The sequence below is a fragment of the Urocampus carinirostris genome, chromosome 6, assembly GCF_059441175.1.
Source record: "Urocampus carinirostris isolate Australia breed hairy pipefish chromosome 6, RoL_Ucar_1.0, whole genome shotgun sequence".
NCBI lineage: Eukaryota > Metazoa > Chordata > Actinopteri > Syngnathiformes > Syngnathidae > Urocampus > Urocampus carinirostris.
In genome coordinates, this window is record NC_142354.1 from 6188472 (window position 1) to 6210381 (window position 21910).

Below are 21910 nucleotides of genomic sequence, written 5' to 3' on the forward strand. Positions count from 1 at the left end.
AGTGGGGTATTCCGGCACTGCTTTGTTCACACTTTCTTTTTGTTTTCCTTCTTTTTTTTATATCTAGCGTCTATCATCATAATTAAGCCTATCCTATTGGGCAGCAAAGTGGTTAGCACATGTGCAGCACATTTCGAGGTCATGAGATCGAACCCCCCCATGTGGAGTTTGCATGTTCTCCTCGTGCTTGCGTGGGTTTCCTCTGGGAACTGCGTTTTTCTCCCACATTCCAAAAACATGCATCTCAGGTTAATTGGCCGGTCCAAATTGTCCCTAGGTGTGAATGAGTGACTGAGTTGTCTGTCTCATAGTGCTCTGCGACTGGCTGGCAACCGGTTCAGGGTGTCCCCTGGCCACTGCCCGGAGATAGCTGGGATGGGCTCCAGCACCCCCGCGACCCTACTGAGGATAAGCGGTGCAGATAATGGATGGATGATTATTCATTGGGAAATATCTAATCTCAGAAACATCACCAGTAAAAATAAATTCAATCATTCCAAACACATATCAATCCTGTTTTGAACTTGTTTTAATGCTGTACACAGAGTCGCAAATATAATTTTATTGGCACTTTCTAATAATGACAAAGGATAATCATGTATCTTAAAATATTTTAATTGCTGAAATATATTAATAGCACAATGTATTTGTTAGCACCATCAAGGCAAGAACTAACAAAACAGCTTCAACCCAAAGGCAATCATTACCCGCAATGCTGCAAGAAAAAAAGAACACTGGTTAATAAACTATAGATGAGGATTGTGCAATTATGACAAGGGATAAGTCATTTCTTCATTTTTTTATTTAATATAAATTATTTTTATACTATTATTCCTCACTTACCACTGTGTTTTATCTTAAAGTAGATTGTCTTGCACTGTCTGGGTAGCACTTTTTAATTGTGTTGTGCATTCAACATGTCACAATACCAATAGATTCTATTCCTATTGTAAAATAAAATATCCCCCAAAATGACCTCACATTTTGCACATAAATTGATGTGATATTACATGAAAAAAATACATAAAAACCTGTGAATGAAATCAAGCAGAGAGGGTCTCCTCAACCTCAGGTCATATTAAAGATAGCTGGTTTTATTGCGCTTGACATTCAAACCTAAGTTAAAGCCACAAAAGCAAAATTGTAGACATAATTAACTCATGTTTTGATTCTTAAAAGAAATGTGGGCAGTCCAACTTGCATAGAAATTCAAACAATTGAGAAGTTTGCTGGGCAAAAATCAAAGAGCATTTAAACCTCCAATGATGTCATATCATACCTTAATTAAGCAAGACATTAACTCTGTGTGTATATACAGTTTTCTTTTTCCATCAATAAGACAAAAGGCACGTCCCCGGAACGTGCATGTCGGGTGAGTTGGCCGGTCCAAATTGTCCTTAGGTGTGAATGGGCGAGTGAGTTGTCTGTCCCTGTGTGCCCTGCGATTGTCTGGCAACCGGTTCGGGGTGTCCCCTGCCCACTGCCCGATGATTGCTGGGATGGGCTCCAGCACCCCCGCAACCCTACTGAGGATAAGCGGTGCAGCTAATGAGATGAGATGAGGTGTTTGAAGCAGGCAGCACGGTAGCGCAGTGGTTAGCGCGTGTGCAGCACAGTTCTGAGGTCATGAGATTGAACCCCCTGTGTGGAGTTTGCATGTTCTCCCCGTGTTTGCGTGGGTTTCCGCTTACATTCCAAAAACATGAATTTCAGGTTAAGTGGTTGTTCCAAATTGTCCTTAGGTGTGAATGAGCGAGTGAGTTGTCTGTCCCCGTGTGCCCTGCGATTGGCTGGCAACCAGTTCAGGGTGTCCCCTGCCCGATGATTGCTGGGATGGGCTCCAGCACCCCCGCGACCCTACTGAGGATAAGCGATGTAGCTAATGAGATGAGATGAGAAGACAAAAGGCAGTCTAGTCTGTCCAGGCTATCGCCTGCCCAATGTCAGTCGGTTCAGAAAATGAATAGATGACACGTCAGTCACAGAACATGAAAACAGCAAAATTCTGCCAGAGCCAAAAGGCCTTAATTCCTGACTCAGTAAGTGTCACTACAATTTTATTTCATTCCAAAAGCTACACGTCTTGGACAGAATGTGAATAGAGGGGTAAAAAAAAAAATAAAAATAAATAAAAAATAAAATAAAAAAAAAAGACACGTAGCAAGTCTGGTGAGTTCAATACAGTCAATAAGAAGCAAGAAGTGACGGAAGCTGCAAAGTTACTTGAAACTAATAAAGCAGTAGATAATCACACAATTGAATACAGGAACTTATGTGACATAGGCAGGTTGAAAGACACTTATGAAAACAAATCTAAGGGTGATCCACAGGAAGTGCTAAACCACTATTTTAGCACAAATGCAGTACATAAGAGGTAGCAAAACATCAGAAAGAAAGTGAAGACACACACAAGGTTGTAGCGAAGAAAAGTAGTAATGAAAAAATTGCAGCAGCTTCAATAGAAGTCATGAATAAGACACACGAAAATAAATTAGTAATAGACATATGAAAGCCCATCAAAGACACTTAATTCCCACCCATTGCAACACAACAGATAGGTATCAATATTAACCAAACTGCTCTCTATTGCCAACCCATCCCGCACCACTAGACTCACTAACAGCTTCATCCACAAGGCAGTGAGACTGCTGAACTCTCTCCACACTCAGTAAGAAGAAAAATGACCACACATGATTGCATATCAACATGCACACAACTATTGACTCGTGTCGCGTAGTGATGACGTCATGTCGCGCTGTCCCGGCTCCGATCGAAGGCGACGCGTCACGTCGAGCTCTCATAATTTTCTTCATTTTATCGCTTATCTTTATCTCTTCAACCTACTCTATTGTGCAATATTCTAGAGATGAACTACTGTTACTACGCCCTGTGGATATTACGCCGTTTAACCCCCAACTTTTATCGGATATTGACAATTTTAATGCTGAAATTAGGAACGAGAGTCGTCGGGTTCGAACCCGTAAACAGGGAAGAAGAGGTGGATTATTGGTGAAAGCCAGAAGAAGAAATGGTCGTACTCCGATTCCTAGTATAGTGCTTGCCAACGTTCAGAGGCTTTATAACAAAACTGATGAGTTGTTTATGAGGATGCATACCCAGAAAGATTTCCGTGATTGTAACGTTCTTTGTTTTTCTGAAACTTGGCTAAAACCATCACATCCCGATTCCTTAGTCCAGCCGCCGGGATTTACGATTTTCCGTCAGGATCGGGACACAGAAATCACAGGTAAATCCCGAGGAGGCAGAGTGTGTTTTTTGGTGTACGACAGCTCGGATTATATCCAGTGAATGTTCTGCTGATTTGGAATACGTGACCATTAAATGCAGGCCTTTCTATCTTCCTTGTGATTTCTCATCAGTGACCCTCACCACAGTATATATCCACCCCAGGGCTGACGTCGATGTCGAACTAAAAGCATTAGCAAGCGCTATATCTAAGTACGAAAACAAGGATCCCAACACCCTATCCATAGTATTAGGTGATTTCAACCAGGCCAATCTTCGTTCCGTACTACCAAATTATAAACAACAAGTCACATGCCCAACCCGTGGTGACAAGATCCTTGACCACTGTTATTGTCCAGTGAAGCACGCGTACAAATCTGTCAACCGTTCAAGTCTGGGGAATTCCGATCACTCCACGATGCTACTCATACCAGTCTACAAACAACAGCTCAAGTAAGTTCCACCTACCTAACGTACCCATCTGACCTGGTCACCAGCTGATGCGGATAAACTGCGTGGATGTTTGGAGTGCACGGACTGGGAAGTACTCAAACACGGGAATGACATCAACGGTGTCGGATTATGTACGTTTCTGCCAGGAGCTCTGTCTACCTACCACGTCCAAAACTCAGTACTCCAATTCAAAACCATGGTTCAAGAAGTTCATCCGGAAATTGATCGTTGCCAAGGACGGCGCCTATAGACACAAGGACTCGGACCCCGATGCATACCGCCAAGCGAAATCAGCATTGAAAAAGGGTGTTAAGGCTGCCAAACGTTCATTCCGCGATAGGGTAGAGGTACAATTCGACACTCAGGACTCCAGAGCTCTATGGTCATACTTGAAGCTCATAACTCAGTACAAAGGACCAAAGAAAACTATTGGTAATGTGGACGCTACTCTAGCCGATCAGCTCAATGACTTTTATGCCCGATTTGACAAGGACAAGAGTAGTACTCCAGTGCCAGCCCCGGTGACCAAGGACGACAATCCTTTGATCATCAGTGAAGAGGAGGTAAGACGTGATTTCAGGAGGTTGAACGAGAGGAAATTACCAGGCCCCGATAAACTCTCACCCCGCCTTCTCAAAGAGTGTGCTTCTCAACTTGCCCCTGTCTTTACTGGTATTTTCAATTGGTCTTCGAGTTCTGCTACTGTACCTTTGTGTTGGAAGCGCGCTACAATTGTACCGGTCCTGAAGAAGAACACTGTCTCATGTTTGAACGATTATGGACCCATACACTCACGTCCGCGATCATGAAAACTTTCGAGAAGATTGCATTGAAATTCATGAATCTAGATCTGTACCAATTTGCATATCGTGCTAAAAGAAGTGTAGATGATCCAGTTTCAATTTGTATTCATGAGATTATAAGTCACCTTGAGCATAGGAATTCATACGTTAGGGTTTTATTCATAGATTTTAGTTCGGCTTTCAACACTATCATTCCTTCTAAACTGTATTTTAAACTTCTTCATGACCTCAATTTTCCAGTTTTACTATCAAATTGGATTTTAGATTTCCTTCTCAATAGAGAACAGTCCGTTCACATTGGTGAGAAAGATTCATGTTCTATTGTCCTCAACACTGGTACGCCTCGGGGCTGTCCATTGTCTCCAACTTTGTTTTCCCTATTCACATATGATTGTCAACCCAATTCTGACCATTCACTATTCGCTAAATATGCAGACGACACCACGGTTACTGGCTTTATTTCAAATGGAGACGAAACTGGATACCGAGCAGAAATTGATTTACTTTCCACCTGGTGTCATGAGAGTAATCTGTTATTGAATGTAGGTAAAACTAAGGAGATGATAATAGAATTCCGTACTAAGCCTCCCCCGCATGTGCCACTGTCAATTAATGGTAGTGAGGTGAAACTGGTCCATTCATTCAAGTTTCTGGGTACTTACTTGTCAGCTGACCTCACATGGACAGTCAATGCTACTGATATTCTAAAGTCAGCCAGACAAAGGCTCTACTTCCTTCGTCAGCTGAAATCATTCGGAACTGAATGACTTTTTAAACGAAGAAACCAGTAACCGTAAATATCGTTTTTCAGTAACGTGCCCAACATTTATGCAGTAACACAGGATGGTCTGTGAGGTCAAAGATGTCAATAGACATCGAAAGGCAGGAGGAGGACAGACAGTCAGTTAGAACATTTAAGCAGGAAGACTGCAGAATGAAACTTCAAAAATAAACCATGTTAGACTTCCTTTGTACATGTGTGTACTATTAACACAACCACAGTCTCACACTGTGATAGACTACCTTCATTTCCATGATGTCCTTATTGGGACCAATTGCTTTGCAATCTAAAAAAATGCTACTGCATTAGACTTTACAGTTTCACGTGTAGTGGGTACTCTTTTACCATTCCCCAAACCATCAATCTGTACATTTCTCTGCACATTGAGATGAAGCGTAGTCCTTATTTCTTTTCTCTTGTCATTAACATCGTCTTTGGCCAATCACTGAAAAAAAGTTCAGTGTGGTTGTTCCTCAACCGTGCTGCCAATTTTGGACTCACAGTTTAACTGCTCAGAGGAGTTCACAGAAGAGGCAAAGGGGGAATTTCTTTACGTTACATGATGATACGAGGTTCCGGCACAGACTCGCTGATGGACTTGTGCGGCAAAACATTGGCACCGTTCAGGTAGAGTTCATCGTTGACTAGAACGTCCTCACCAAGAACCGTCACGTTCTCCATGCGGACCTAACACAAAATAAATGGAAGCTATGTATTTGAAAATAAGAAAAACCTCTAGGAACATATTTACCACTCAAAGATTAAAACCCTTAAAAACTACAGTAAAATCTGGACTACAAGCTGCTGCTTCTTTGTTTCCCATTTAACACTGTGGCTTTAAATATGGTGCGGCTTATTCTTACTTTGTTCGTGGCGGCACCGGGGCAAATGGCGAGCTACTCTTTTCCACAACGAATGCACTCCAAATACAAAACACCACAGTGACGTCTGGAAACTTCTTCAATGCCCTGTTTTGCCAACATTAATCATATACTGTAATACATACAGGAACACACTCTTGATATTTCAACTTTTTCACGCACAAATGAAGTTCTTGATTTATTCTTTCGAATTGAACGGCAGTGGAAGTTATCAAAAACGCTACATTTCTCTTTCTGAATCATCGGCGTCAATGTAAGGTCCCCGGAGGATTGTTTGAATCCTTGAGGAACGATAATAAGTGGATGCAATTTGGTTCATTATCGCAGAAACTACCAATCCAGTGCGGCTTATACAAGGACTAGGATTGTCATACCTTTTTCATGGCCAAATTCAAGCACTTTTAATTGACTTTTAAAGATATTTTCCAATTTCTCCATGTCATGTTATGTTATGTTTATTTGTATCGGCCTTAATCACGAAAAAATCCGGTGTGAATTATGTATTTTGCAGAGCCACAAATAAATCTGCGATTCACATTCGTAATCTTGCATGTGCATTTATCAAGATACATGTATATGATTTTTAGATCTTCAGTAAATCTGAACATATTTGTTTTTGAGACATATCTCCCCCCTTCTAGGTGGTGGGTAAAATGACGGTAATTTGTAGCTCACATTTTCAGTTACAGGAAGTTCTTCCCATTACATTTGACTACTTAATATTGTGTATGGCCCATAATAAATGTTCAGAATCAATGTGTAATCCTTGCACTTATACACATTTCATAGAGCCCCGTTTAGATGTTCTCTTGGGCACGACCTGTAGAGAGCAATGAAGTTTCATATGACAATGCTGTACAATGCCAGCTGCAGTGAATTAAAAGGGAAGAAAAATGCTATGGCACAGTGAGGCCACCAGAGAGCAGTGTCTGTGTAATTTTTAAGCAGACTTGATGTGAAAAATGGCACTGGTTTCAAGCATTTACAAGCAATTCAAATAAAATGGAAGCACTTTGCAAATAAAATAAAACATTAAAATTCAAGCATTTAAGAACTTCAAGCACACATACAAACACTTAAAAGTTGATTTTCATTCCTAAATTTGAGTAACAACTTTTAATCAGGTAGATTCTGTAAACCAGAATATACGGTTTTAGCCTCGACTTACCCACTGGCCCACTGAGGAGCTCCAGCCCACAATGCAGCTCTCCAGCCAAGAATGCGAGCGGACTCGGGCCCCCTTAAGAACCGTGCAGCGTTTGATCCGCACGCCATCCTCCACCACCACGCCGGCACCAATGGTCACGTTGGGGCCAATGGTGCAGTTCTTGCCGATCTGAGCTGTCGGGTCCTGCAAAGTGGCAAACCCATCGAGATCACGTTGGACTCATTCAGATTAACCGCACACCGAAGTCTCACCACCAGAACGTTGCCAAGAAAACCAGGGCCAGTGCGTAGTCTTTCTGGGGCTTGTTGCCGTAGTGATTGCAGGTACATGCACATCCCTGTAAGAAAGTCTTTGGGCTGGCCAATGTCCATCCAGAAACCTTTACAAAGGTGACGGGAATGTCAAAATTTCAGGGTTTTGTGATGATCAGGAAATCCCGACAGAACTAAACAGTCAATTACTGACGCACTAAAAACTACCACATCAAGCAACAATATACTAGAATTAAACAGCTTTGGATTTTATCTACGGACCTACTTGGCAGTAAAAACCTTATTTTGGGATAGGGTATTCTCATTGTAAAATAGGGGAAAAAAACAGTCACATAGTCGTTTATTCAAGTTGGGGTTCTGGTACTAGGTCAGATTCTTGGACGAAAGAAGAAACTTGAGTCATAGAATCCCAACAAGAGAAAAATAAACTTGTGCTGAAGTCTTATCCTTGACTGATGGTATTTTACTGTAACTCAGAACTCAACTTGACTTATACCTGCTCTGGTCTGGTACTCCGATGTACTCTCTCTGTCCTAGGTCTTTCACTCCAATCTGAGTCCTTGGTTTATGTCTAAGTGTAATTCTCTAAACAAGGTTTTTCACTCCCCTTTTTAGTCTCGGACTCTGGTATGAATGCAGACCAGGGTCTGGACCAGGGTGTGATATTGCAGTTATTAATGATGAAAAATTGCAGCTCGGTAGCCTAACCTAAGACTTACAACATTGGTAATTATTGCCTCCCTGCTTGGCGCTCGGCATTAAGGGTTGGAATTGTGGGGTTTGGCCACCTAATGACTCCCAACACAGCAGTTGGGTCTAAAATGGCGGCGCCCTGTTCAGCTGCGGCTACATCGGCTCGCTTCAGTTTGACTGTGTGGGTCAGATGTATCGACATTTCGTTCTGTGTGCATGGTTACAAGAATGACAATAAAAGTAAATTTTTTCTCTTCTTTTACAAAAAAACTAGTAAGTTGGTAAGTTTGTGTAGCACAGAACTATCAAACACCAAGTTCTGATCCAACTAAAAACCATTGATTGGAATTGTTTGGTGCCAGTGCTTGGTGAGAAAGGCTACAGCTTTGGGTAAGATTAATAGAAACACAAACTTACGTCTGGTAGAGCTGTGAGCTAAGACAACCAGAAATACCAGAAATACATGGAACAAACATATTATCAAGCAAGTGCTGTTGTGATGTTGAAATGTGTCACCCCATATGTAGTCATAAGTGTATACATTTTCTAGTTATATCCTTTCAATTTTTAAATCACATTAAAATGTAAATCAACATAATCCTTTAATTGTAATTAATGCTCCTTACAACAATTTGTGGTTTAGCAATATATTGTATGTACTTATTGACTTCTTATTTTAATTACTTTTTACTACAATATATTAATTCATCTAGTCATTAAACACTTCTACTTTGCGCTACAGTCTGTATCGATATTGTTGGGGACATGTCCTCTAGTCCACGCAAAAACTATGCCCTTGGTCTGGTGCCTTAGACATATTCACTAGCATTTGTGTTCTGCCCCTTCGTTATATAATGTCACCCATTTTGAAAGTGCATTTTTTGGTTTTATCACTTAACCACTAAGTCATCATTTCATGTGGTGTGTCTTGGGCAAGTACAGCCTGGTGGCACACATCCCTCACCAGGCCAACTAATGTTTCCACTCCAATTTCGAACTGGGGACCTTCAGTGTGTTGGAAAAATGTGCTAACCACTAACTGAAGCCTAAATTAAAGTCTTATGGGGATTCTTCACCCAGACACCACATCAATATACGGATAGCAGGAAATGTTATTACACTAGTTGCATGACAGCATAACAGAAAGATGTATGAATTTGAAGTTTTAACATACAACTCAAAAGCATCAGCCTTTTTGCAGAAAACTATTACACTATTTTCACACTATTTTTCTTATTACATGAGATAAATTATATTTATTTTGAATTTGTTTATATTTACAGTATATTCAGATAAAATTTGACAAGATCTCTGCACGACAAGTCTCCTTCTGCCTCATGCTCCACTAGACTAAGCTAGGCAAGACAAATCATAGTTACCCTGAAGTTCCATGGCATAAAGCTGTCCCTCTTCAGCCATTACAGGGAAAATCTCTTTCTCTATGGACGTTGGTCTCAGCTGCACACACAAAAGTAATAGTTAATATCAAAAACCAATAAAGATTCAAGACGGCAATTTAGCCCACCTGGATTCTGCCAAGCATGCTGGAATTAAAGATATACATGCCAGCGTTGATCTTGTTGGACACAAATACTTGTGGCTTTTCCACAAAGCGATGGATCCGGCCGCTTTCCATTTCGAACACCACCACGCCGTACTTGGACGGCTCCTCCACACGAGTTACCTTCACACAGATGAATGTGAAAGTCCAACTTCAATAAAACAACAACTGTGATCAATTCATCCCAAAAGATACATTTCTGGACTGCCAAAGACCACTTGAAAGGTGCATTATGTATACACTACCTTGTTAATATTTTCACCTATTTATCCTGACAGTCTTATTGATATTTTTTATTGCATATTTTCCTAGGAGTGCCTTGTCTAGTCCCTTTGTAGACAATTTTTCACAACGTATATATAAATGACAATAAAAATAATTTAATTCAACAAAAATTCCCAGCTCTGCAAAAAAAGACTGGTATTTTCCAATATTTTTCTTTCAATCCGACCGACATTGATAGTTTTAGTAAATATTGCATGTACAGGTACATGTCAATGTATTACGTATTACTTATGTCAAGTTAGTGTTAATTGCCTACTAGAGGTCAGGAGATACAGGAATCTGTCATCATTGCAAGTAACGATACCTTAAAAGGCTGACATCTGTATTTACAGATTCCTAGGATGTATGTACAACTTTATTTTTCTATTTAAATTACAGAGTAAGTCATTTTGCAAATGCCAATACTGCTAACACCTGGCGATCCAAAGTACTCTTATCTGTAATGACCATCTAAGTGAACCAGAAAATGGAGAAGAGAACCATGTACATAAAAAAAAAGACTCACCACAATGGTTCCTTCCTTGCCATGATCACAGTGAAACTTGAGCATATCTTGGAAGGGAAAGTCACAGATGACGTCTGAATTGAGGACAAAGAAGGGCTCGTTGTCTACGTCCAGCAGCTTACGGGCGAGCGCCAGAGGGCCAGCTGATTCGCCAGATGAAGAATGCGTTGAAATTTTAATCAATAAAACATTTGAAAGTTAAAAGTACCATTAATCAGTAGCTGTTTGAATACCAACATATATTTTGCATGTATTAGGGGTGGGCGATACTGGGAATTTTGGTATAAATCTGATCCAAGTTAAAACAGGGTTTTATCCATCAATACCGATATGTTTTCCTGGAAAAAGTCATGATCACCGAATAATCGAACCTTTGAGTTTGTTCATAATTACAGTAACACAACGCAAAGTTTTGGGCTCTAGAAATGTTCCATTTTTGTATTAAATAACTACAAATGTAAACTTTAACAGTACAAAAATCTGAATACTTCTACAAAACCGTTTCAGACAAAAGCGTAAATGAAAAAAACAGCAATGTCATGAAAATGCAAATACTGTCAAGCAATGTAACATTTTGGCTGTTACTGTAGTGCAGTGCTTATCAATTATTTTCTTATAATAGTCAGTTTATTTAATTGATTGAATACTTGATGTGATGACTATTGATATCATCAGATTACACAAAACATTTATAAAAACCTATAAGAGCGCATTTTTGTCAGGCCTGGTGGCTCTTTTTGCCGTTCTGTCCACCAAAAAGTGAACTGCACTGGTGCAGCCACGATCCATTATCCACAGTAGATAATTGCTGAGGGCACATGACAAATGATCTGCATTTATATAGCGATTTTCAAGTCAATGAAGGCTTCCCAAAGAACATGACCTTCTTCATTTAAAGTTTTCTTATTTTCCTCATATTGAAATTTTTGAGTTTTCCTTGCCCTCATGTAGGTTTGAGATCAGCGGATGGTGTAATAATAGTCTGTAGTTAGCAATAGTCTGTGGTCTATGCAGCCCTTTGAGACTCCTTGTGTTTATACAAATAAAGGGCCATACAAATAAACATGAGTTGACATTTTAAACAACAGAGGAAAGAGAATTAAATACTTATGTCATCATCAAATTACTTTCACTCAAGCTACCATGTTGAAATGGAATGAATTTTCCTTTGTCATCTACAATCGTAGTGGTCTGGTAGTTAGGATTCATTGCCCTCACACCCACGATCGGGGTTTGATTCCATTTGCAACCAATGTTAGGCTAATGTAGTTAGCGTTTTTTGTAGACTGATCAATCATTACTTAGATACAGGAATATACTACCATAAAGCCTTCCTATAACGCACATCCAAACTTTGATTATTTTCTTGAGTAAAACATGCTGTGTATAAAAGGATATATACGGTATAAGCAAGAAAAACCATAACAATAAAAAAAACATAAAAATACTGTAATTTATCTAACGCGTCCCGAATTAAATACTTTACTATCATACCCCTTAGTTTAATTGGCTCTTACAAGTGTCCTTTTTGGGCCATTTTGTATCATACATTATGTGATTTAGGATTACCGAAATCTGAAATCCTTAAAGTTGAACAAAAGTCAGCTAGTTTTGAGTTCAGTTTTGTTTTTCTCATTTTCTTCCTGTGTGTTCAGTTTACAGAATAGTGAACTGATATGCATGAAGTGCCACATGTGTCTTCGAGCTCTATTTACGTCCTTTGGGTATTAAAAAAAAAAAAAAAAAATCGAGTCAGTTGGATAACGAACCACTTTAATTAGGAAAATGTAACATGTGTCATTAATGACTTCTATTGTAACTCGAGGAAATTATGTAGGGATTTAAGTCCACTCACCGGTTCCAAGAGGTTCCTTCTCATGTGATAGTGAGATTCGAATTCCAAGCTAAGCAGAAGAATAACAAAAGAAAATGCATCACATAAAGATCAGTGATAGATCCTTACTGCCTAGACCAGGGGTGTCCAAACTACGGCCCGCGGGCCGCAGTTGGCAGTTTTTATTGGCCCGCAGCAAATTTTGAAAATATAGTTCAATATGGCCCGCACATGGCACTTGAACTCAACTCTGTTGCACTTCTCAGTTTTAACACTAGATGTAGCCAGTAACGGCATTTGGGGTCCCCTGAACTGGAAAACATTGGAATTGTGTTTTCTTTGCTTATTTAATGAACCTTCTTGTCATTCATTTGAACTGTCATTGAAATTCAAAGTGTATTACTGTGTGACTTATTCTGACACAAAATAGATTGATTGTTCATTCTAAACCCTATCAGTGCACATAAACGTAAATTTTGCTACTAAAAATAGGTTAAGAAAGGGCAGCACGGCGGCGCAGTGGTTAGCGCTTGTGCGGCACAGTTCATGTCATGGGAACCTGTCGTGGGTTCAAATCCAGCTCCAGACTTCCTGTGCGGAGTTTGTATGTTCTCCCCGTGCTTGCGTGAGTTTCCTCCGGGCACTCCGGTTTCCTCCCACATTCCAAAAACATGCATTTCAGGTGAATTGGCCGGTCCAAATTGTCCCTAGGTGTGAATGAGCGAATGAGTTGTCTGTCCCTGTGTGCCCTGCGATTGGCTGGCAACCAGTTCAGGGTGTCCCCTGCCCACTGCCCGGAGATGGCTGGGATGGGCTCCAGCCCCCCCGCGACCCTAACAAGGATAAGCGACCCGAACAAGGATAAGCGGTACGGCTAATGAGATGAATAGGTTAAGAACAAAATTAGAGTAGATGACCGGCTATCAAAACTGAAAAATAAATAAAACATCTATCCATCCATCCGTTATCTGTACCGCTTATCTTCAGTAGGGTCGGGGAGGTGCTGGAGCCCGTCCCAGCTGTCTTCGGGCAGTGGGCAAGGGACACCCTGAACTGGTTGCCAGACAGTTGCAGGGCACACAGAGAATTTGCTCGCTCATTCCCACCTAGGGACAATTTGGACCGGCCAATTGGCCTGACATGCATGTTTTTGGAATGTGGGAGGAAGCCGAAGTGCCCGGAGGAAACCCACGGGGAGAACATGCAAACTCCACACGGGAAGGTTCGATCTCATGACCTCAGAACTGTGCCGCGCACACACTAACCACTGCCCCGCCATGCTGCCCGAAATCAAAGATATTTAACAAAATAAATGTTACCACTCCTCAAACCTAGAACAAGTCCAGTTGTTTTTCTTTCCTCTGTCTGACAGCATGGGAGCTACACTCAGGTATTGCTGAGGTTTGTATTAAAGACTGTATCGCTATACACAAAAAATGTAATTAAATTTTTTTTTTCCTCCTGGCCCTTTCAAAAAAATGTTTAAGCCAATGCAGCCCGCGACTCAAAAAGTTTGGCCACCCCTGGCCTAGACCAATGGTTCCCAAACTTTTGCAGGCGCCCCCTTGGCTCCTCAGTGTATTACTAGCAGGGGGTGGTACCGCCCACTTTGGGAACCACTGGCCTAGACAAATGCATCATTAACCATCAGAGGTTGAATCAATACTCGCTCTCTACCGCTATTTTCACAAATAGGCTAAATAAATACAATGAAAGCTAAAGCGTTCAAAGGTTGAAAAGGATGAAGAAATTTGAAAAGTTTTAGACAGAAAAGGAAAAATATCATCGATTTTTAACTTGCCAAGAAAAACAGCAGATCCTAAAGGAGACCATTTACTGATAAGCTCTATTTCTACTCAATGTTATGGAATAATAAAACGTTTGTATTGCATGCAACTAATTGGTTTATTCTGTTTTTAATATTACACCCCTACAAAGGAGATTGCATAGAATGTCTGTTCATTATTTTGGCTATTTTGCACTGTTTACATTGTGGTTGCCATCGGCCAATCGTGTTGCTAATCCTTGATATCAACACCTCTTAAAGCTGATCTGATTATTGTAACCTAAGAGATTTAATAAAAATAAAGAGCTCCTGGGACAACCTTTTTCAACAGGTTGAAATTTCTTATCTAAAGCTTGGGTCCTCACCGGTTCTCCTAGCAATTCTAAACTAAATTGATGCGTTCTATCCTTATTTTGTGTGTCTACTAGACTATAAATTCAAACTGTTGGGGAGAGAGGAGAGTACACCCTCAGGAGAAAATGTCCAGATTTGGCACAAGTAGAATTGCCGTCAACAGTTGTGATATGACTTGGAAAGTCAAGTGAGAATAAGAGGCATGTGTGGTAAATGTTATCTTATTGTCCTTAGATGCTTCAGTGAGACATACTACCGGCGAGACGTCCTACCGTAAACTACTCTGACAGAAATGTTGTTTTCAAGTAAAAACTAACAACACTGAAACTCAGAATTATTGCAACCACAACTTCTACACATGACTTATAAACAGAGGTAGGTAGTAACGGAGTACATTTACAGTACTCAGTTACGTTTACTTGAGTAAGTTTTAAAATATTTTGTACGTCTAGTATTTTTAAATCCATTTACTCTTACTTGAGTAAATTTGTGAAGAAAAGAAAACGGTACTTTTAGTCTGCTACATTAGGCAACATTGAAGTCGTTACTTAATACACAGTCACTTTAATAAGCAACATAAATACCGAAAAAAAGTTCAAACTGAAAGATAGCACATATTGATGACGACAAAATGTATCTTTTTGAGTTTCCAGTATCAAAGGCAATTATTTGGTTGCTAATCAGTGCATAAGTAATCTCCCTGAGCATGCAAAAAATGAAGATCTTTTAACGTGTAGTCACTCCACCATGCGGTTTACTTCTTTTAAATTTTGTAGGAGTCCAGTTCCCTATTTGTGTTGCACTCAGCGCAACTGTTTTTCTTGAATAATTTACGGTGTTTAAAAAATTACACAAGGCTAAAAAAGACGTAAGCTCATTTAAAAGTGTTGAAGAAAAATATTTAATATATCTTGAAACTCTCGAACCTACTTTCTGCTCCTGGACCCTCATTTCCCGTTCCAGCAATTCCGACATGTAGCTCACTGCCAAAACCACATGCTTTACCCCCGCCTAGACGAAGCAAAGAATAAATAAGTACATACACATTGGGCCAAACAAGACACAGCCATAGAAACTAAGGCTGCAACAACAAGTCAATAAAATCTAGTCAAATTATTTATTTAAAGCGTTGGCAACTAATTACATGTGTCAAACTCCCCCGCCGTGTGAACATATTCAGCCCGCAAGACCATTTTACATACTGTTATTAAGGGCCCGTTCTCCATCTCGTTCAAAACTTGAACCATTAATCCTGTTCAGATACACGCAAGGCCAAACCAAAGCTTGATTAAATGGCAGTACTTTTCAGAATATATAGGGCACGTTTTCACTACAATTTACAGTCAAGGTGCCACACAAAAAAAAAAACTCGTTTTGGCTGTACAACGCTAAAGAATCCTTTATAGAAAAGCTCACTATATAATCGGTGTTCAGTGTTCAGATACTTTTTGATGAATCCACGGAACAAATTGTAAATACGCCAAAACACCGGAAGATAACTTAAAGTTATTTGATTAGGTGAGTGGGAGGGATGGAGCTATGCAAAAAGTGCAAGCACTCCCTCCCATCTCTCGCCCTACTCCGCCTGCGCCAAAAGTAAGCACATCAGGCCCATTTTTCTCAGAATGTTGTGACATTTTTGCAAAATAAATGCTTGCATCTGGTTTTGAAACCAATATGTATGAAAAAAAGGGTCAAAATGAGTTTAACCGATCTTGAGTGAGACAAGTTTAAAGTGGTATGTCTGTTGATTTTAGGACACGCGCTCTGGCATTATTCTCTTTTCATAATTTTTATCAAATCATCAAAAATAAATGTGCTGAAGACGAAGCTTTTGTCTGGGGCGCGGGTTTAGCAATTTAGTAAATTTGTCTCATAATATATGGTGTAGCTCTTTCCCAAAATAAAATTAATATATTTTGCTTTTATGGCTCTTTGAGTCAAAAAGGTTCCCAACCCCTGCTACATACTACATACATACATATACATTTTGTAGCATTTTCATATTTCTACTTTTGACAGCAGATATATCAAGGAGAGCAAAATCTTTTGGGATATTTAAGTTTTTTTTTAATATATACATTGACATAGGAGCAAAGGAATTTGAATGTTATTTTAATGTTAAGTTGTTAAAGTTAAGTTCTAAGTTGTATAATTTAACAAGCTATTTTTATTTAGAGCAAAATAATAAATACTGTACAAGTGATTTAAGGTTTAAATTTAATATTCTTGTCTGTTTTTATTCTAATTTATGTTCCAAAAACATTAAGTTTAAGTGTTTCAATAAATGTTTATCCTGGTTGGCCCGCGACCTTAAGTGTGTTTTGAATTTTGGCCCCTTGTGCAATTGAGTTTGACATCCCTGAATTAGATCATCAATTCGTTGCATCACGTGATTTATGAGGCCTAAATTACGTTAAATCAATGCAAAGAGTTGTAGTACCACTTTTATCCGGCAGAGGGAGCCGAAACAGTTTTATAAAAAAGCCATTTTAGATGTTTAAATATTTTTTTTCAATTGAACATTGCGTCATTACAAATAAAATTGCCATCAATAATTCAACTTTGTAGTGTTTGACTGTTTCATCATTAAACAAAGTTAATAATTTTCAAGGGAACAGAAAGTGCTGCAGAAGTACAGAGAAAAAATAAATCTGAAAACCAGCATTATAGCCTACCTTTACCAAAGCTTCCACTTGGTGCAGCAGGATGGGCTTGTTGCAGAACTCCACCAATGGCTTGGGGACACTCAAAGTGAGTGGTCGCAGGCGTGTGCCATAGCCGCCTACTAGGATTAAAGCCTTCATGTTCACTGATGTTTTCAGCAAGTTATCGTGGCAACCAAGGGCTCATCAACGATCACTCTGCAAGATGTTCCTAATGTTTTTGTGTTTATCTGTGATAAAAATACACAAAGTATAATCAATACCCACACAATTTGATGGAACAGTGAGTAGAAACCATTGTTATATAGAAAGGTAGGACGCACGTTAAAATCGCTTACAAATAGTTACGAGAGAGGAAACTTTTTAAATATTATAAACACTGTTCTTTTGAAAACTAACTACCCTGTTCAAGGGCGTAACTCCAAAAACAAGTAATTCTTCAAACGACCTGATAAACGTAAACATTAATCTAAACATCTTTTAAGCTTGTTTGAGAGTTAAAATGCAGAAAAAAGCAGACTTTGTTCCAAAGAACCATGGCAAAAAAAATTGTGGCATCTCATAATGAGTGAAGACACATGTCAAACTTGTGGCCCGACACATTATCTTATTAGGCCCACAGACAATGGTGAGAAAAGCACAGGATATAATTGAGCCACAATGACATGTAGTTTTAAATATAACTACCAGATATCACCAAAGCCAAGCACTACTCGCAAAGCTGACTATTAATAATAATAATAATAATTTCCTTTGTATTGTCATTCTTTGTAACAATGTACACAGAACGAAATGTCAATACACCTGACCCGTTGTAGCGAGCCGATGCAGCCGCAGCCAACAGAGGGCGCCGCCATTATTAGGTATGACTCGGCCGAGGCGCGAACCAGCGACCTCCCAGTCTCAAAGCGGGCACACTACCATCTAGGCTAATTGACCGAGGACCATTAATCATCCAGGGAACATTGAGTAAACCCATCTCAATGTTATTTTAATTACTATAAAGCAAGCAAGATGGGCTGTGTAAAGCAATATGAAAAATGAAAACAAATTGCACATGGGTGTCTTTGCAAAAGTTTTAAGAAGCATTAGCTCCTTTCTATAAATTGTTATGAAATCTAACAGCCATGTTCCCATATTTATTTTTATTAAAAAAAAAGAATAAACACTTTTAAAACTTTATTTTCAATCTTTTACATTTTTGTTTGTATGCCTTTTTGTCACTTACCAGTCTGCATGAGTTCGCCAAGTTAAATAAACTTTAGTGGAAATAAATTACATTTTTGCTTCTCTTTACAAATGCAGAGTTCCTTAACACAACATTAAACCTTAGTGAAGGAAAAGTTTGAGGAAAAAAACCACAATGATCTTTTATAATCAAATTTTACATCCCTTAAGCATAATTGAATTATGCCTCTGTAAAGTACCACAGCCAAGGCACACTTTTAATTCCATTTAATTACTAGTCCGCCCCCGTGATAATGGTTTTTCTACTATGCGGTCCCGAGCTAAAATAAGTTTGATACCCTTGAGCCCAGAGACTGCATTGATTTTAAAAACGTGCCAACTAACTTACATGTTGAAAGCAACATCAAATATCAATTTCTATTTGGGAATGAGCAATCAGTCATCTTAGAAAGGAGGGATTATAATGATAACAATTCAATTTATTTCGTCCCATTAGGGAAATTCATTTTCACAGATGGTACAGTCAGTGCTGTCGTAACATAGCGAGCACCAAATGATCCATTTACAGCAACTAGTATTCCCAGGCAGTCTCCCATCTAAGTACTAACCGGGCCTGACCCTGATAAGCCTGAGATGAGGCGTTCTCACGGTGGTATGGCCATGAACAGGTCAGCTGGGCTGCTAAAAAAAAAACGACTAGTAAGAGAAGCTGGTTAAACCTAGTGACAGCATAGCGGAGACAAGAAGTGGAAGCCTGAATAAAAACCGACAGGACCCATCTGTATGATGTCGGTTGTGGTCAACCCATTGGGCCCAAGACTAGCTGTAAGCACCATTTATTGCCTTTGAGCTCTTATTTTTTAATATCTTCTTAAAATGTATATACATAGTATTGTCATATACAGTATTGTTACATTCAGTTGTACATTCTGCTGGCTGCACTATTAATCAGCCATGAGACAGAAAAGCTGTCCTGATCTAGAACAGATATAGCCAAATTCCAATTATGTCAATTAGGAAAGACAAATGTAATAGATGTAAGAGGTTTCATGTTTGAATGATCCCTGTGCAAGTTTCCAACCGACACAAAATATAATGTATCGTCTTTGTAACATGTCAAATGCTCAGCCAAATTCAAAAGTGTTATCGTAAAGGTGCAAGAAAATTCAGGATGTGTGCATCTTTGTGCATTTGACGTTTTACAATGACAATAAATTATCTTCTATTAGTTGATACATTTTTAATGGGCACTCACTTGTTTTCCACCTTTGGGGTGCACCCAGTTTGAAAACATGCAAAGGAACAAGCCTGAACGGTTCAATTTGAAGAAGACGTGCAACATTTATGATACTCTAGATAACGTTAAAGGCAAAGGATGGCCGAGCACCGATAGCAGGTTTGTGTATAGGTGCTGAAACCAGCCTAGTTCTGAGGTATCAAGGACAGCTGAGGTGCCCGCAGGCCTGTTTTGAAAACCGCTCACCAATGCTGGGTCATTGTGGTTTTCTAGTAAAATGATTTGTTTTTAGTGGTTTACTGAGTCAATAACTAACCTGGTAATAACATAGCAATAACATGATAAGTTGTCATTTTACAAATGTGTATCAAAATATGTGCCCTTGGCACTAATAAGCAGCAAAAAGTCGCTCTCAGCTGAAAAAAAATGTTGGAGATCCCTGGTGCAGTGCAACCAAACATGAGTGCTACAAAGCACAGAGAAAAATAGAAACGACAGCCTTTCACGAGGCTTTTTGTTTTTGGAAGTACCGGTACCTGTAGCAGCAAGATCATGGACAAGCATTACAGCTCCCTCTGGGTGAGCCTCGTGGTATATGTATAACAGATACATATTTCTCAACCAATGAGTATGAAAAAAATACACGTTCATATAACAGTATGTGTGTTTTTGCTTATTATTTAAAACAATACAGTTTTGTTTTAATGAATCGAGTCCTTTTACCACTAGGAGACGCTAAATAACAAACAATATATCTGTAAAGAACCATTGCGATACTATTCAATTTAGATTAAAGAGTTTTCAAATGCATATACCACTTTAGGATTCAAAAGCCTTTCTTCTCAATTTTGTGTATTGAGAAGAAAGGAATTTGAGGTACAGTACTGCTGTACTGGTATGGGTCTCTGGTATGCTAATAATAACTGTTTAACAGTAGAGTATCGTTTTCGACTTGCAGAAAGTTAATCTGACATTAAAAAAACGCATTTATATTTTTTACTGTAGTGTGCTGCTTCCTTTGATGTTTAATTGCATATCTGTTTTTGGAAATGGATTGTTAACATGATTAACAACAACAAATGGGAAAAAAACATTATGGCAAACAAGGTTCCCCGGAACTTTAAAACATATTATAAATACACATGTTTAAATATGGACTCAAGTTGTTCATACATTCCATTTAAAGAACACCAGTGAGAGAGGGGAACTCATGCCAGCTACAGCGGCTAAATAACTCACCTTTGTTGTGGTCACGTCGTGTTGTCTTCGTGTTTATGTTGGAAAGTGTTAGACAATATAATAACTCACACTGTCAGTCGATTTTGGTCGATTTGAGTAGTCATGTACAGTACGGTAATATGTATGGATGCTTGAAATTCAGGAGTGACACGTAAGAGAGTTCAAATCCCAGGTCCTCGTCTGTCTTCCGGGTGGTCAATTTAAATTATACAGGAGTATGATTTATGTTATGTTTCCCGTTTAGGTTTTCAAAGTAATTAGAATACATTACAAGAAAACACGCTTTAATCAATATACAGGAGGAAAGCAGAATAAAGATTAAACTAACAACTTTTATTAGATACGAAAATGCAAAAACATACAATTACTTCCCTTTTGGACACTCAAAAATTATATATTTTAACAATGTGTTGTGTTATTTCACCACTTCCGGTGTTAATGCACTATGTAATAAAGTTATTCGCAAGGGGCGTTTTAGGTAATGAAAGCAATACACTATTTGTTCGTAAATTAATTACATTTGCAGTCACAAAACAAACAGGGGTTAAAAATACAATCGAATTTCACAAGTGCAGAGTTAATAGCGTCAAATTAAATGTTTACTATGATTTCAATCTTCAGAACCAGCCAATGATACACGCGGCTCCACCTCTTCACCAGTTCCCACCAATGGGATCAGAACAGCGTGTCTACAGTGATAATCACTGAACGTTTTTTAAAGGGACAATTCTACTATTTATCGCCTAATAGTAAAAATAACCTTTTCATTCGGAATATGGAGTAACACACGATAGACCGGAAATAAAACGGAAATGTTGATTGTTGGTCCAGCTCGTTGACCCGTTCTCAAACACTGCTCTGAACCTTGACAAATATGATATCACCTACGGTGACTCGATCAAAAATTTAGGTGTAATATTTGATCCTAATCTGTCATTTCAGTTACATGAGAAAAATA

At 39.1% G+C, this 21910-nt stretch overlaps 1 protein-coding gene across 1 annotated transcript; it reads right to left on the bottom strand.

Annotated features, from left to right (window-relative positions):
• Positions 1-684: 684 nt before the first annotated feature.
• On the bottom strand, positions 685-21129 carry gmppb (GDP-mannose pyrophosphorylase B). The gene is made up of 10 exons (XM_088337603.1): positions 20953-21129; positions 17301-17518; positions 15553-15633; positions 12504-12552; positions 10649-10791; positions 9823-9981; positions 9677-9755; positions 7584-7711; positions 7333-7515; positions 685-5970 (listed from the first exon to the last, which is right to left on the bottom strand). Exons 2-10 carry the CDS (start codon positions 17427-17429, stop codon positions 5839-5841), a joined length of 1083 nt encoding a protein of 360 aa, XP_088193729.1. The 5' UTR covers positions 17430-17518; positions 20953-21129; the 3' UTR covers positions 685-5838.
• Between the last annotated feature and the right edge of the window lie 781 nt (positions 21130-21910).

Bases quoted from the DNA above. Each gene is read 5' to 3' on its own strand.
- gmppb (XM_088337603.1), bottom strand. From the start codon at position 17,429: ATGAAGGCTTTAATCCTAGTAGGCGGCTATGGCACACGCCTGCGACCA. The intron at 7,712-9,676 runs GTAACTATGATT...ACCTTTGTAAAG, and splicing joins TTATGCCATGGAACTTCAGG to GTTTCTGGATGGACATTGGC. The intron at 5,971-7,332 runs GTAAGTCGAGGC...ATTTTGTGTTAG, and splicing joins GCTCCTCAGTGGGCCAGTGG to GTCCGCATGGAGAACGTGAC.